Source organism: Macaca thibetana, chromosome 4 (assembly GCF_024542745.1).
Source record: "Macaca thibetana thibetana isolate TM-01 chromosome 4, ASM2454274v1, whole genome shotgun sequence".
Taxonomy (NCBI): domain Eukaryota; kingdom Metazoa; phylum Chordata; class Mammalia; order Primates; family Cercopithecidae; genus Macaca; species Macaca thibetana.
The window spans coordinates 48482255-48499236 of NC_065581.1; the positions used below are offsets into that span (position 1 = coordinate 48482255).

General features: G+C 37.6%; 1 protein-coding gene across 1 annotated transcript in view; it reads left to right on the forward strand.

Moving 5' to 3' along the window:
- The window catches only part of CD2AP (CD2 associated protein), a 151254-nt gene extending 135534 nt beyond the window's left edge, over positions 1 to 15720 (forward strand). Inside the window, exon 18 of the mRNA XM_050789018.1 lies at positions 12993 to 15720. Within this exon, the coding sequence (XP_050644975.1) occupies positions 12993 to 13034 (42 nt within the window). The 3' untranslated portion in view covers positions 13035 to 15720. The remainder of the gene's footprint in view (positions 1 to 12992) is intronic.
- Positions 15721 to 16982: the final 1262 nt, after the last annotated feature.

Genomic DNA, 16982 nt, shown 5'->3' on the forward strand with positions numbered 1-16982 from the left:
TTACTGCAGCTTCTACATTAGCACTTGCTTTACCTTCCACTTTTATGTCATGGAGATGGCTTCTTTTCTTAAACCACATGAACCAACTTCTGCTACCTTGAAACTTTTCCTCTGCCACTTCCTCACCTCTGTTCGGCCTTCAAAGAATTGAAGAGAGTTAGGACCTCACTCTGGATTAGGCTTTGGCTTAAGGAAATGTTACAGTTGGTTTGATCTTCTATCTAGACCACTCAAACTTTCCTTCATATCAACAATAAGGCTGTTAAGCTTTCTTATTATTCATATGTTCACTGGAATAGCACTTTTAATTTTCTTCAAAAACTTTTCCTTTGCAATCAAAACTTGGCTGTTTGGGGCAAAAGGCCAATCTCTTGACCTGCTGTGGCTTTCAACATTGCCTTCCTCTCTGAGCTTAATCATTTCTAACTTTTTATTTAATGTGAGAGGGATGTCATTATTTCTTTCACTTGAACACTTAGAGGCCATTTTCGGGTTATTAATTGGCCTAATTTTATTATTAGGCCTGTTCTGTCTCAGATAATAGGGAAGGCCAAGTAGAGGAGGAGAGAGAAGAAAGGCTGATCAGTGTAGCAGTTAGAACACACATGACATTTATCAGTTAAGTTTGCTGTTTTATATGGACGCAGTTCATGACACCCCAGAACAATTATGATATTAACATCAAAGATCACTGATCACAAATCACCATAACATATATAATTACAGTGAAAACATTTGAAATATTGTGAAAATTGTCAAAATGTGGACACAGTGATACAAAGTGATCACATATTGTTGGAAAAATTGCATTTATAGTAGAGTTGCTCAACATAGGATTACCACAAGCCTTTGACTGTAGACAATGCAGTATCTGTGAAGCACAGCAAAACGAAGTACAATAAAACGAGGTATCCGTGTAGTTGTCTCTTCTGTGCAGTTAAGCTGTTTTCATTCTTTGCTCAGGGACAGGACTGGTGGTGGTGACAGATGTCTGTGGATTCACTGCCTCCCTTTTTTTTTTTTTTCTTTTTCTCTTTTTTTTTTAAGACGGAGTCTCACTCTGTCGCCCAGGCTGGAGTGCAGTGGCCGGATCTCAGCTCACCGCAAGCTCCGCCTCCCGGGTTCACGCCATTCTCCTCCCTCAGCCTCCCGAGTAGCTGGGACTACAGGCACCCGCCACCTCGCCCGGCTAGTTTTTTGTATTTTTTAGTAGAGACGGGGTTTCACCGTGTTAGCCAGGATGGTCTCGATCTCCTGACCTTGTGATCCGCCCATCTCGGCCTCCCAAAGTGCTGGGATTACAGGCTTGAGCCACCGCGCCTGGCCTCCCATTTTTAATTTAAGAGTTTATCTTAATTCTCCACTGATGATTGGCAATTTCAACTATTTCCTTTATCTTTCTTAGCTTTCTTTTTCTCCTCACTAATGTTTATCTTCATTTGCATTATTCTTTCTGCATATCTCAGAGAAAGTTGTATCCTACCTTTTTTTAGAGACTCTTCCCATTGTTTAAGTATTTCATACTCCCTTCTGTTTTTTAATCTGCCTCATTACTTACCCTGTTTCTTTTGTCAGCAGTTTGTGGAACAAGAGAGAATTTGGGACTTGCAGTTGGAAAACCTTGGCTCTTATCCTGAGAATCAACTAACTTTTTTTGTTTTAAACTGTGTATTAGTTAGGCTTAGCATTTTCTGCACCTTATCTCATTAGACACACATAACAACATGTAAGGATTATTGTTCCTGTTATAAGATTGAAAAAAGTAGGGTTCGGAATGGTAGTGTTAAGGCTGCTCTTGCATTGCTATAAAGAAATACCTGAGACTGGATAATTTATAAAGAAAAGAAATTTAATTGGCTCATGCTTCTACAGGCTATACAGGAAGAAGCATGGTTCCTGCATCTGCTCACCTTCTGGGGAGGCCTCAGGGAGCTTTTACTCATGGTGAAAGGTCAAGTAGGGGCACACATTTCACATGGCGAGAAAGGGAGTAAGAGAGAGAGTGGGAAGGGCCACACACTTTTAAACAACCAAATCTTGTGTGAACTTACTCATCATGAAGGGGGTGATCCAAACATGGATCATCCAAACACCCCATGATCCAAATACCTCTCACCTGGCCCAACCTCCAATACTGGGGATTACTTTTAATCTGAGATTTGGTGGGGACACAGATCCAAATCATATCAATGATTAACAGCAGTGGAACTGAAATTTTAAATACATATATATATATATATATATATATTTTTGAGATGGAGTCTCACTCTGTTGCCTAGGCTGGAGTGCAGTGGTGCGAACTCGGCTCACTGCAAGCTCCACCTCCTGGGTTCACGCTGTTCTCCCACCTCAGCCTCCCAAGTAGCTGGGACTACAGGCGCCCACCATCACCCCCGGCTAGTTTTATTTTTGTATTTTTAGTAGAGTCGGGGTTTCACCGTGTTAGCCAGGATGGTCTTGATCTCCTGACCTCGTGATTTCGCCCACCTCAGTCTCCCAAAGTGCTGGGATTACAGGCTGAGCCACCACACCTGGCCCTTTTTTTTTTTTTTTTTGAGATGAAGTCTTGCTGTTACCCAGGCTGGAGTGCAATGGTGCAATCTTGGCTCACTGCGACCACCACCTCCCAGGTTCAAGCAGTTCTCCTGCCTCAGCCTCCTGAGTAGCAAGGTCTACAGGCATGCGCCACCACACCCAGCTAATTTTTTTTGTATTTTTAATAGAGATGGGGTTTTGCCATGTTGGCCAGGCTGATCTCAAACTCCTGACCTCAGGTGATCCACCTGCCATGGCCCCCCAAAGTACTGGGATTACAGGCATGAGCCACTGCACCTGGCCTTAAAAATGTTTTTAACAGAAGCAACCAATCTTCAGAACCTTTGTACTTCAGGATTAAATTATACTGTGTGAACTTAGGCAAGTCACTTAACCTCCTTTAGCTTTAGTTGTTGAGATAATTTATGTGAAAATACTTTGTAAAATATAAAACTTGGTTATATCCTTATTTCCAACATTATCCTCTATTGGCAACTTTACTACTTTGCATGAAAATACTTGACTTTTTCCATTATTCAGAATCAAAGAATAGCCTCCTTTTAGGTCTAGCTGCGTTCTTGATGTACTGCAGTTACTTTCTCTTTTCACTTGAGGTTCGTTTGTTGAAATATGAAAATAACCCCCATCCTCTGAAAAATAGTCTACTTTTGTGGTCTCTGATTTTTCACCTTCAATTCAGTCTGTAACCCTTGGCATCTTAGGTTAGGTTTACTGATGCCAAATTCAAGGTCTTTTCTTCAGTTCCTGCAACATATCACTTTTTTTTTTTTCTACCATTGCCACTCTGTCAAAGGTTTGTCTTGGTTTAGATGATACTACATCCTATTGTTTCTAACTTCTCCATCTCCTCTTCCTTCCTTTTTTACTTTTTAAATTTTGTTTTTAGAGACAGGGAGTCACTCTGTCACTCTAGAATACAGTGAAACAATCATAGGCCACTGCAGCCTCAAACTCCTGGGATCAAGTGATCCTCCCGCCTCAGCCTCCCAAGTAGCTGAGACTACAGGCATGCACTTTCATGCCTGGTTAATTTTTCAGTTTTTTGTAGGGACTGGTTCTTACCATGTTGCCCAGGTTGATCTTGAACTCCTAGCCTCAAGTGATCCTCCCACTTTGGCCTCCCAAAGTGGTAGGATTAAAGGTATGAGCCACCATGCCTGGCCTTCCTCTTCCTTCCTTGTAACCTAAATGTAAATATTCCTTCACCGATATCCTTGGCTTTTCTGTTTGAGCATTCACATTTTGAATTCATCTGTACTCATGAATCTAATGATTAGCTCTAGTACCTCTCTGCTCTAAATCAAATTCGTATTTTCCCAGCTTGTATCCTATGTTTCTGGCTTTTTGTCCCCCCTGGATGTTTCATCATGAACTTAGATTTAGCATGTCCTCAGTTAATTTATCATCTTCCTTTCCTGTTGTTTTGATTTCCTGTTTCTCTTGATAATTTCTGTTGCTCTTATAGTCATATAGACATGGTACTTTGTACGTGGTTCTCTTCTAGTTCCATTCACTTTTAGTCCTATTACCTCCTAGTCTTTATGTCTTTATCCCCACTATATCTTGTTCTGATGCTTATTATCTTCTGCTTAGCTTTCTTGAGTACTCTAATTATCTCAGATTAACCTTTCCTTCATCGAGTACTTTCAAGAGCTTTATTTTACATGCTGAATAAAGTTCCAACAACTTACTATATGAGGTGTTTTTATATTTTGGTCCTAGTTATCTTTATTTACTTGCTGATCCTCCTCCATTGTGCCTCTTACAATTGATATGTCTGAATTTTTATTCTTACTGTGTTTTCTTGGATTGGCCTTTTGTCTCATCTTCTAATGCCCACATTCTACAGATTCTCAAGGCCCTGCTCAATTACCTTCATTAAATTGATATTAGTCTGTCTCTGATTAAAAGTAATTTAGTGGCCGGGTGCAGTGGCTCACACCTGTAATCCCAGCACTTTGGGAGGCCGAGGTGGGTGGATCACCTGAGATCAGGAGTTCGAGACCAGTCTGGCCAACATGGCGAAACCTTGTCTGTACTAAAAAATATAAAAATTAGCTGGGCATGGTGGTACACATCTGTAATCCCCGCTCCTAGGCTGAGGCATGAGAATCACTTGAACCCAGGAGGCAGAGGTTGCTGTGAGCCGAGATCATGCCACTGCACTCCAGCCTGGGTGACAGAATGAGATTCTGTCCCCCCAAAAAATGGTCTTCTTCCAAATTTGCAAGACTTGTAGTTTTGTAAGAGATGTATATATAATAACTTCCTATGTTTTCACTGTTAGAGTATGTACTTATTCTACCTGTCTTCGAGACTGTAAGGTTGTTTGGGTAGGATCCATGTCTTTTTTATCTTTGCTCATTGCTCCTAACACAGTGCTGTATACATATTAGATATCGAATACATTATTGACAAATTAAAGTGTACATGTTAAAAGTATATCTTAAATTCACAGCATGTAACATGGTAGATATTGAGAAATTTTTAAGCGTTTTTTGTCTTTTTTCTCACATTTTGTATATACATGTTTATATTCATACGTGAAAATAAGATAATGAGACAAATAAGAGGGACTTAATAGTGTTAAACTTGTATATCTGACTTAATTTGCCATAAAAATTAAGACGAGTCAAATTGTTTCTCTTTTGGATAACTTAATATGATTTTATTTTTCTAGCAAAGTCAGCTGTTACTTGGCCTCACACTGACTTGTATTACATATATATTTTTTCTTTTGTTACAGGTAGAGTTTTACCCTGTATTTGTAAAAGCACACCTAAGGCACTAAAGTTTTAGAATAATTTATTTAAAGCAGAAAGATGTCTCTCCAAAGATTAAAAGTAGTACTTTAATGTTAACGTTATACAGTATTATAATGGTCACTAAAAATGAACAATGAACATACAAAGAGAAACTCTAGCAATGTATTTGCGTGATAACTAATTTTTTTTCCTAATTTTTTTGGGGTACAGGTGGTATTTGGTTACATGAGTGAGTTCTTTAGTGGTGATTTGTGAGATTTTAGTGCACCCATCACCTGAGCAGTATAATACTACACCATATTCATAGTCTTTTATCCCTCGCCCCCTTCCCACTCTTAAACTCAAGTCTCCAGAGTCTGTTGTATCATTCTTATGCCTTTGCTTCCTCATAGCCTAGCTCCCACATGTCCATGAGAACATACAATGTTTCATTTTCCATTCCTGAGTTACTTCATTAGAATAATAGTCTCCAATTTCATCGAGGTCACTGCAGATGCTATTAATTCATTCCTTTTTTTGACTAAGTAGTATTCCATCATATATGTCACAGTTTCCTTATCCACTCATTGATTGATGGGCATTTGGTTTGGTTCCATGATTTTGCTATTGTGAATCTTGCTGCTATAAACATGTGTGTGCAAGTATATTTTTTGAATAATGACTTCTTTTCCTCTGGGTAGATACCTAGTAGTGGGATTGCTGGATCAAATGGTAGTTCTACTTTTAGTTCTTAAAGGAAATCTCTGCACTGTTTTCTATAGTGGCTGTACTAGTTTACATTCCCACCAGCAGTGTAGAAGTGTTCCCTGATCACCTCATCCATGCCAACATCTACTGTTTTTTGATTTTTTGATTATGGCCATTCTTGCAGGAGTAAGGTGGTATCGCGTTGTGGTTTTGATTTACATTTCCCCAATCATTAGTGATGTTGAGCATTTCTTCATATGTTTGTTGGCCATTTGCATATCTTTTTTTGAGGATTGTCTATTCATGAACTTAGCCCACTTTTTGATGGGATTGCTTTTTCTTACTGATGGTTTGTTGTAGATTCTGGATATTAGTCCTTTGTCAGATGTATAGATTGTGAAGATTTTCTCCCACTCTGTGGGTTGTCTGTTTACTCTGTTGACTGTTCTTTTGCCATGCAAAAGCTCTTTAATTAGGTCTCAGCTATTTGTCTTTGTTTTTATTACATTTGCTTTTGGGCTCTTGGTCATGAAATCCTTGCCTATGCCAATAACTAGAAGGGTTTTTCTATTGTTATCTTTGAGAATTTTTATAGTTTCAGGTCTTAGGTTTTAGTCCTTAATCCATCTTGAGTTCATTTCTGTATAAGGTGAAAGATGAGGATCCAGCTTCATTCTCCTACATGTGACTAGCCAATTATCCCAGCACCATTTGTTGAAAGGGGTGTCCTTTATGTTTTTGTTTGCTTTGTCGAAGAGCAATTGGCTGTAAGTATTTGGGTTTATTTCTGAGTTCTCTGTTCTGTTCCATTGGTCTCTGTGCCTATTTTTATATCAGTAGTATGCTGTTTTGGTGACCGTGACCTTATAGTATAGTTTGAAATCAGGTAGTGTGATGCCTCTAGATTTGTTCTTTTTCCTTAGTCTTGCTTTGGCTATGCGGGCTTTTTTTGGTTCCATATGAATTTTAGAATTGTTTTTTCTAATTCTGTGAAGAATGATGGTGGTATTTTGATGGGAATTGCCTTGAATTTATACATGGTTTTTGACTGTGGTCATTTTCACAGTATTGATTCTACCCATCCATGAGCATGGGATGCGTTTTCATTTGTGCCGTCTGTGATTTCTTTCAGCAGTGTTTTGTAGTTTTCCTTGTAGAGGTCTTTTGACTCCTTGGTTAGTTCTTAAGTATTTTATTTTATTTTATTTGCAGATGTTGTAAAAGGAGTTGAGTTCTTGATTTGATTCTTTGCTTGGTTGCTGTTGGTATATAGAAGAGCTACTGATTTGTGGACATTAATCTTGTACCCAAAATTTTGCTGAATTGTTTTATCAGTTCTAGGAGCTTTCTGAAGGAGTCTTTAGGGTTTCCAAGGTAAATGATTGTATCGTCAGCAAACAATGACAGTTTGACTTCCTCTTTTTTGATTTGGATGCCGTTTATTTATTTCTCTGCTCTGGTTGTTCTGGCTAGGACTTCCAGTACTATGTTGAAGAGGAGTGGTGAGAGCAGACATCCTCGTCCTGTTTCAGTTCTCAGGGGGAATGCTTTCAACTTTTCCCTATTCAGTATTATGTTGGCTGTGGGTTTGTCATAGATGGCTTTTATTACATTGAGGTATATCCCTTGTATGCCAGTTTTGCTGAGAGTTTTAATCATAAAGGGATGCTGGATTTTGTCGAACTTTTTTTGCATCCATTAAGATGTGATTTTTGTTTTTAATTCTGTTTATATGACATGTCACATTTATTGACTCGTGTATGTTAAACCATCCCTGCATCCCTGGTATGAAACCCACTTGATCATGGTTGATTATCTTTTTTCTATGTTGTCGGATTCGGTTAGCTAGTGTTTTGTTAAGGATTTTAACATGTATGTTCATCAAAGATACCGGTCTGTAGTTTACATTTTTGGTTATGTCCTTTTCTGGTTTTGGTATTAGGGTGATGCTGGCTTCATAGAATGAATTAGGGAGGGTTCCTTCTTTCTCTATCTTGTGGAATAGTGTCAAAAGGATTCGTACCCATTCTTCTTTGAATGTCTGGTAGAATTCTGTTGTTCAGTTTGAATAATTTTTTAATTTCCATCTTGATTTTGTTTTTGACCCAGTGCTCATTCAGGAACACGTTATTTAATTTCCATGTATTTGTCTGGTTTTGAAGGTTCCTTTTGGACTTGATTTCCCGTTTTATTGTACTGTGGTCAGAGAGTGCTTAACATGATTTCAGTTATCTTAAATTTATTGAGGCTCGTTTTATGGCCTATCATATGGTCTATTTTGGAGAAAGTTCCATGCACTATTGAATAGAATGTGTATTCTGCGGTTGTTGGATGAAATATTCTGTATTTATCTGTTAAGTCTATTTGTTCTAAGGTATAGTTTAAATACATTCTTTCTTTGTTGACTTTCTGTCTTGATGACCTGTTTAATGCTGTCAGTGGAGTATTGAAGTCCCCCACTATTACTGTGTTGCTGTCTAATCTCATTTCTTAGGTCTATTAGTAATTGTTTTATAAATTTGGGACCTCCAGTGTTAGGTGCATATATGTTTAGGATTGTGATATTTTACTGTTGGACAAGGCCTTTTACCATTATATTATGTCCGTCTTTGTCTCTTTTAACTGCTGTTGCTTTAAAGTTTGTTTTGTCTGATGTAATAGCTACCCCTGCTCACTTTTGGTGTCCATTTGCATGAAATGCCTTTTTCCACCCATTTACTTGAAGTTTATGTGAGTCCTTTTATGTTAGGTGAGTCTCCTGAAGGCAGCAGCTGGTTGGTTGGTGAGTTCTTAACCATTCTGGAGTTCTGTATCTTTTAAGTGGAACATGTAGACCATTTATATTCAGTGTTAATATTGAAATGTGATGTACTGTTACATTCATTGTGCTCTTTGTTGCCTGTGTACTTGGGTTTTTTGTTTTTTGTTTTTGCTTTTTAACTTGTAGTTTTGTTTTATAGTTCCTGTGTGATTCATGCTTTAAAGCGGTTCTGTTCTGATGTGCTTCTAGGATTTGTTTCAAGATTTAGAGCAACTTTTAACAGTTCTTGTAGTGGTGGCTTGGTAATAGCGAATTCTCTCAGCATTTGTCTGAAAAAGGCTCTCTCTCCTTCATGTGTGAAGCTTAGTTTCGTTGGATACAAAATTCTTGGCTAATTGTTTTCTTTGAGGAGGCTGAAGATAGGGCCCCAATCCCTTCTAACTTATAGGGTTTCTGTTGAGAAATCTGCTGTTAATCTAATAAGTTTTCCTTTATAGGTTACCTAGTGCTTCTGTCTGACAGCTCCTATGATTCTTTCCTTTATCTTAACTTTGGATAACCTGGTAACAATGTGCCCAGGTGATGATCTTTTTGTCATGAATTTCCCAGGTGTTTTCTTTGTGCTGCGTGTATTTGGATGTCTAGGACTCTAGCAAGGCCAGGGAAGTTTTCCTCAATTATTGCCCCAAATATGTTTCCAAGTTTTTAGATTTCTCTTCCTCAGGGAACGCCAATTATTCTTAGGTTTGGTTGTTTAATATAATCCCAGACTTCTTGGAGGCTTGGTTCATATTTTCTTGTTCTTTTGTCTTTGCATTTGTTGGATTGGGTTAATTCTAAGACCTAGTCTTCAAACTCTGAATTTCTTTCTTCTACTTGTTCAGTTCTATTGCTGAGACTTTCCAGAGCATTTTGCATTTCTAAAAGTGTGTCCAAAGTTGCCTGAATTTTTTATTGTTTTTTTTTTTTTTTAAGCTATCTATTTCCTTGAATATTTCTCCCTTCACTTCTTGCATCGTTATTTGGATTTCCTTGCACTGGGTTTCGCTTTCTCTGGTGCCTGCCTGATTAGCTTAATGACTAACCTCCTGAATTCTTTTTGAGGTAAGTCAGGAATTTCTTCTTGGTTTGGATCCATTGCTGGTGAACTAGTGTGATCTTTTGAGGGTGTTGAAGAGCCTTGTTTTGTCTTATTACCAGGGTTGGTTTTCTGGTTCCTTCTCATTTGGATAGGCTCTGTCAGAGGGAAGGTCTAGGGCTGAAGACTGTTCTTCAGATTCTTTTGTCCCACTGGGTGTTCCCTTGATATAGTACTCTCCCCCTTTTCCTACAGGTGTGGCTTACTGTGAGCCTAACTGCAGTGATGATTGTCTTTCTTCTGGGTCTAGCCACCCAGTGATTCTACCAGGCTCCAGGCTGGTACTAGGGGTTGTTTGCAGAGACTCTTGTGATGTGAAGTGTCTATGGGGGTCTCAGCCATGGATACCAGTGCCTGTTCCAGTGGAGGTGGCGGGCAGGGGGGTTCAATGACTCCGTGAGGGTTTTGGTGGTTTAATGTTCTATTTTTGAGCTGGTTGGCCTCCTGCCGGGAGGTGGCATTTTCCAGCAAGCATCAGCTGTAATAGTAGGGAGAGGGACCAGCAGTGGGCGGGGACGTAGAACTCCCAAGATTATATGCCCTTAGTCTTCCACTACCAGAGTGGGTAGGGAAGGACCATCAGGTGGGAGCAGGGCTAGGCATGTCTGAGCTCATGCTCTTCTTGGGCAGGTCTTGCTGTGGCCTCTGTTGGAGATGAAGGTGAGATTTCCAGGTCATTGGAGTTGTGTACCTGGGAGGATTATGGCTGCCTCTGCTGAATCATGCAGGTTGTCGGGGAAGTAGGGGAAAGCTGGCAGTCAGAGGCCATACCCAGCTCCCATGCAAACTGAAGGGCCAGTCTCAGTCCCACCATGCCTTCCCCAACAGCCCTGTTTCCAGATGGTGGGCGAGATGGGCCTGAAAATTTGCCCCAGGCTACCCGCCTTCTAGCTGCGAAAGAAAAGGGCTTGATTCTTCCCTCCAGAGTTGTGGCCAGGAGGTTTCTTGCCCCATTCAGATTGTTAAGTTTAGCTAGAGATTTCCTTTTCCCTGTGGAGTTTTACCCCCTGCTCCTCTGGCCACCCTCCCTGTATATCCCTGTGGTGCCAGGCAGGAATGGCCTCCTTGGGGACTCAGCAAGCTCCCAGGGCCTTACAGCGCTTCCTCTACCCACTGTATTTTGCTCAGCTCTCTAAATTGAGTCAGATCCAGGTGAAGTTTGAAACTTCTGCAAACAGACCTTCAGTTTCTCCAGTGGGGGTGTGTGTTCGGGAGAGGAGGGTCTCCCTTTCCCATTTCTGCAGTTGGGGCACTCAAGTATTTGGGGTGTTTCCAGGTCCTGCAAGAGCAGTCCGCTTTCTTCAGAGGGTCTGTGGGTCCTCTCGGGATTGCTGGTTTGTTCTTGCAGTCTATCTGGAGCTAAAATTCACTATGCGAGCCTCTGCATGCTGTTCTGTCTGGAGCTACAATCTAGTCCTGCCTCCTGTCCACCATGATGACCCCTGTCCAGTAATAACTAAATGTATGTCACAAAATAGCAGTTTACAACAAGTATTGCTGATTGTGCATGCAGTAGTGGCCTTCACACTCCCTACTCCCTCTTCTACCAGTTTGTTTTTCTTACCGCTTTCTGTATCTTTGGAATAAAGACTATAATAACAGATCAGGCTGACAATGAAAGGCATCATCTCAATCCATATTGAAGACAGGCTTGTTCTAGTCCAGTGCTGCTAAAACATTGAGCTAATCATCATAATATTAAGAGAATCATATCAGGGAAGGTCCTGAAAGTAATAAACTGTTCTTGAGTAGTTACAATCTTTAAGGAGATTGTGAACATACAAAAATTATACTTTTTGACTATGGCAAAGTCCTAATCATTGAATAATGTACTGTTTGTCAAAGCTAGCCAAAGCATGTATTGTTTATGTGCACTCTTGAGGAAGGTGATGCCATCAGGATAAGGCAAGGCCTATCTATATTTTTCCTCATGCAGTGAAAGGTTAAAGATTATCAAAATGTTAGAGAATTGAGAAGAGAAATCAGTATAAAAACTGTGGGCTTTAAAGTCCTAAATCTTACCATGACAACTCCTTTGTCACTTGTTAGTGTGGAACATTGGCATCCTGTTTAATGTCTTTGAGCCCCAACTTAGCCATTTGAATATGTCAATATTGAATAACTGTGTAGTTATTGTGCAGACTTAATGAACTGATTTCCTTCTTCATAAATTCCTATAGTTATGAATTTCTGTTAAGTGAAGAATGCCTTCTGCCTAAAGATGGAAGATTCAGCACCTTGACTGAATCTTAGATATATTCCTGGGCTTTAAGATATTTAATGTAGTATATACTGGTTACAGATAAGTAAATTGAAACCAAGTCAAGTGATTTAACCATAATTATAATTAAATATAATTAGTGAAAAACATGGAACTAAACAGGTCTTTTCTTTATTCTTTTTACCATTGTTTAATGTACCCTTTGTTTAATTACAGATACATGTACATTTCTTTCTTTTTTTTTTTTTTTTTTTTTTTTTGAGATGGAGTCTCGCTCTGTCGCCCAGGCTGGAGTGCAGTGGCCGGATCTCAGCTCACTGCAAGCTCCGCCTCCCGGGTTCACGCCATTCCGGCCTCAGCCTCCCGAGTAGCTGGGACTACAGGCGCCCGCCACCTGCCTGGCTAGTTTTTTTTATTTCTTAATAGAGACAGCCAGGATGGTTTCGATCTCCTGACCTCGTGATCCGCCCGTCTCGGCCTCCCAAAGTGCTGGGATTACAGGCTTGAGCCACCGCGCCCGGCCACATGTACATTTCTTAATTGGGTTTCAAAGATTCTTTTGTTCTTTGTAGGACTGACTGATTTTTTTTTACAGCTTTAATTTTAAATGCTCACATGACTTAATATTTTTCTGGCTGAAAGGGCTATAATTGCTTTTTTCTTATTGTGACTGCCATTTAAGGAACTTGCATTGTACTGTTGAAACTTTATTCAACTATATTATACCATGGGAAATTGGATTTTAGGTCTGGAAAAAAAGTCTGAAGGCTTGAAAGTATGATCACGTCTTAATGACATAGAATAAAATAAACTACTAAACTAAGAATATTTTATGTATTGCTCAATTTATGTTTTTTGTTTTAGATGGAAATAGAGAAGCTGAAAAAAGCTATCCTGTCTTCTTGAGGTAGTGTGGACCTGGTGTTCATAATGTTCCCGGGATTCAGAAGCAACACTATGAACTTTAGCTGGCTTGTTACTTACAAATTGTGAATGCTGGTGTTATGATAAATATGAGTAAATGAAGTATAATATCTATAGAAACGTAGAGTGAGGGTGAATTTTTATATATATATATTTTGTTTTGCCAATATGAAGAAAAAGAGGCCTTATTTCTTAACTGTGCTGGGATTGCAAACACTTTTTTAAAAATTGTTTGCTTGAAAATACTACTGAATATATATAAATAAGAATGTGCACAGTAGTTTTTTTTATTGAAACTTGTATTATTTTTAAAGAGATCTATACTATAAATATGGTGATATATTTACAAGTTATCTGTAAGATATACACTATTTGAGAGGGACAGATTAGCTTTTTAGTAACTATAGTCACTACTTTTTCCATAATGCATAAGGGATATAAACTGTATTTGTATGTGTATGTGTATATATATATATTTTTACTTTTATCCTCTTACCCAAGGTTACACTGTTGTGCCTGTTTGTCTGCAATGCTGTTTATATTTTGGGTGATGAAATAGGAGTTTCCTAGCTATATAAACCAGATTACTCACCCATGCATATAGTAAGAACTAATGAATAATCAAAATAATTTCATCAACTTTTAGAATATTTTATGTTGCTTGCACTATAGGAGTCATAAAAGGAACTTAGTTAACATATGTTGAACTGTTAAACATTTGGGGAAATATGAACTGTTTTTTAAATTTGTTAGGTCTGAAGAATCTAAAACTGTTAATTTAACCCTTAACTTGTGCCTAGAAACTACAGCACATATAAAACATGTAAACACCAGGCTATTGCTGTACTTTTCTGCTTATTTTACAGTCTCAAATATTGCTCATTATCTTGTCAATTTCATGCTTCTCCTTCTGACTTTTAATAATGGTAATAGGAAAACAAAACCCAGAACTTTTCAGAACTTCAGTGTGAGGTTTCCTATTTTGACAAGTTATCTTGTAAATACTCAGGTTTTATGATGTATAATTTACCTAATAGACCAAACTAACTCATGGAGATATTTTGAACTATTATTTAGGTACAAACTTTATGATGAATGTTAGTATGTCATAAAATAAAACATTACAGCTTATTTAAAACCAAATATAGTTGAAGATAATTTAAAATACATTTTCACAGAATGGATGAATTAGTTGTTTCTTCAGAGTTACTTATGAACAGTTGAATGCTTTAAAATGTTCTATCTGTAGGTACATCTAAAAACACAAGTGGGTTTATTTAAATTTTTAAAATTTGAAATTTTTCATTTGCAAAAAATTAGGTTTTATGCTTTATTATATAGCAAATGAGTGTCAGATTTTTGAGTACCAGTGATTATGTTTCCATTTTTTTTAGTTTTAAACCACCAAACCAATATTTTGCCTTTATATTTTAATCTTATAATACAGAAATCTTATGTAAATGAAGTTTTGTCATGTTTCAAATAAAGAGAACTGAAGTAGAAAATAGAAATGCCAGTAAACAACATAATGTTTAATTTACAACTTACATTAGGGGTTTGGGGGAGTGCTAATTATATATTGAGAATATATATTAGAACTCTTCAAAATGGGCTCTTCCAATGAGGTCACTACTGAACAAAATTGTTCCCTCCTCTTCTGTTAAATAGAATAGATTTAAATGACTAGTCAATTGAATTTTTTCCTTCTTGTTAAATAAATTTAAATCTTATTTTCTTTTAATGACAAACCTTAGGTATAATAAAAACATTGTAATCCTAGAAATTATCCTCCAGCTTTCTCACCTGAAAATCTATTGGAGCGATCCCTGGTCATCCTGATAATGGGACGAGGGAAGTTTCCAGCAGATTTCAGGCTGTTCTTAAAGTTTTTGTTGGCCATTTTCTCACTAGTACATAAAATCAGATGCTTATGAGCATGAAAATGCATTTAAAGATTTTGCTTGTGTACTCCTCAGTCAGAATAGAAAAATAACTGAAATACTTTTATCTTTCTGTCCTTGATAAAACAGTAAAGAAAACCAAACAAACCCAGGCCTGATGGGAAAAATGATTCCTTTATTCTAGCAATGTTACTCCTTGCTGTTGGTATGGGAAATTTTATTAATTTCTGTTCCTAAAATTCATATCACAAAATGATACGTAATAATAACCTTTACTTGGGGTAAGTCATGAATTTTTTTTCTACATGTGAGTATAAAAGACGAAAGTGAACAGCATGGAATCTCACTGCCAAATTATTAGTGAATGTATAGTTCATGTATTCTTTGAGACACACAGTATCATTAATTTCCGAATTGTATTTCAGTGTTATTTTTTGTGTGTGACCACTAAGCTTCTCTCTTAATATAAAGCTGTTACCTTCTACAGAATTTAAGTCTGAAGATGTAAAGAGAGATCAGGCCTTGCGTAACAGAAGATACTCTTTTTTCTGCTCTTACTGTGATCACAGAAAAATAAAAAATCCAAATGCTCTCTAGATTTGTTGATAAACATTTTATGCCTGCATTTAAACTTGAAATGTATGAGCAGAATGAGACAATCAGTTAAATCAGAAATGAGAAGTATTATAATGTAATGGCCTTGTTTTGCTGTAGCAATAAAATGACCAAGTGCAATGACTTGATTTAATAAAATCGTATTTTAAAAGCTGCTGCTATGAATATTTTTGGCTATAAAATTTTACCCTAACTTGCTTTCAGTAACTCTTATGTAATGCAGTTGATGTTGTAACCTAACATTCCAAAAAAAAAATTGAAAGGGGGAATCTCAAAATAGTATATACTTCACTAACTTGTTTACAGGTGCTGTATAAAAAGCATGCTTCTCTCTTGAAAAATTAATAATAAAGGATTTTATTGCCAGTTGTGTCAGTCTTTATTGGTTATGTTTTGTTAACTTTAGCATTTGTGTATTGCAGAGTATGATGAAAATTATATTACTTCAATTTCCAAATACAAGAATAAATAGTAAACTGAAAACATTAAAAATTCTAGACCTGTATGACTTTTACTGAACTTTTCTGTGTCTGGTTTTTAATCTGAAACTGAGATAATAATTTCTACTTTACAAGATTATGGGGAGAATTTGAAATAGTTTATCTAAAGGGCTTTATACTATGCTTGGCATAGAGTAGTTTAAAAAAAAAATGGAGGCTGCTGTTTTACCCTTTTAGAAAGCATTTTACAGTGATGGTTGTGATATAAATTAGATGGATAAGGTTAAGAAAAAGGAGGCATCGTACATCCTTTCCTCCTGAGTACAGTATAGTATCCCTTTCTTTGGGGAGATGCTCCTTTCATTTGTATTACATTGTTCAAAGGGGGAGCTGCTATCATCTTAACAGATTCTACCTCCTTGACCACCCAGGAATTATCCCTTGAGAGAGTACTTGGCTCAAACTGAGTGACTGAGTTAATCAGAGAATGAAATTTTTAAAATTGGAAACAAAAAGAGCTAATCTCAGCATGGGAGCTCTCCACAGTTCTGTTTTTCCTGTCATCTGGAAAAAGCTGATCTGAAAAACAAAATTTAGTAGAGCATTGATAGATGGAAGCAATCTGGAAGGACTTTGAAACTGATTGTAGCTGTTGCTGAGTCTCGGCTATCTATTTCTTGGTTCTTTAAATAAGCACAAACTTGCTCATAAAAGCTTGTTGGGTTTCTGAACTCATAACCGAAAAAGTCCTGATAAATACAGAAAACAAGATGAAACCAGGGGAACATGAAGGTCCACATACTTTTGCTGAACATAGATCACATACAGCTTTAGAGATTCTAGAAGTGTGCTGGAAGATTTGAAACAGAGGGAATAGGACACTCTAAAGCAATGTGGAAAATTGGTGTGGCAGGTAAGATTTTAAAAATCTTATTTAAAACATTTCTAGTTCTTACTGGCTTTTATAAGCGCTA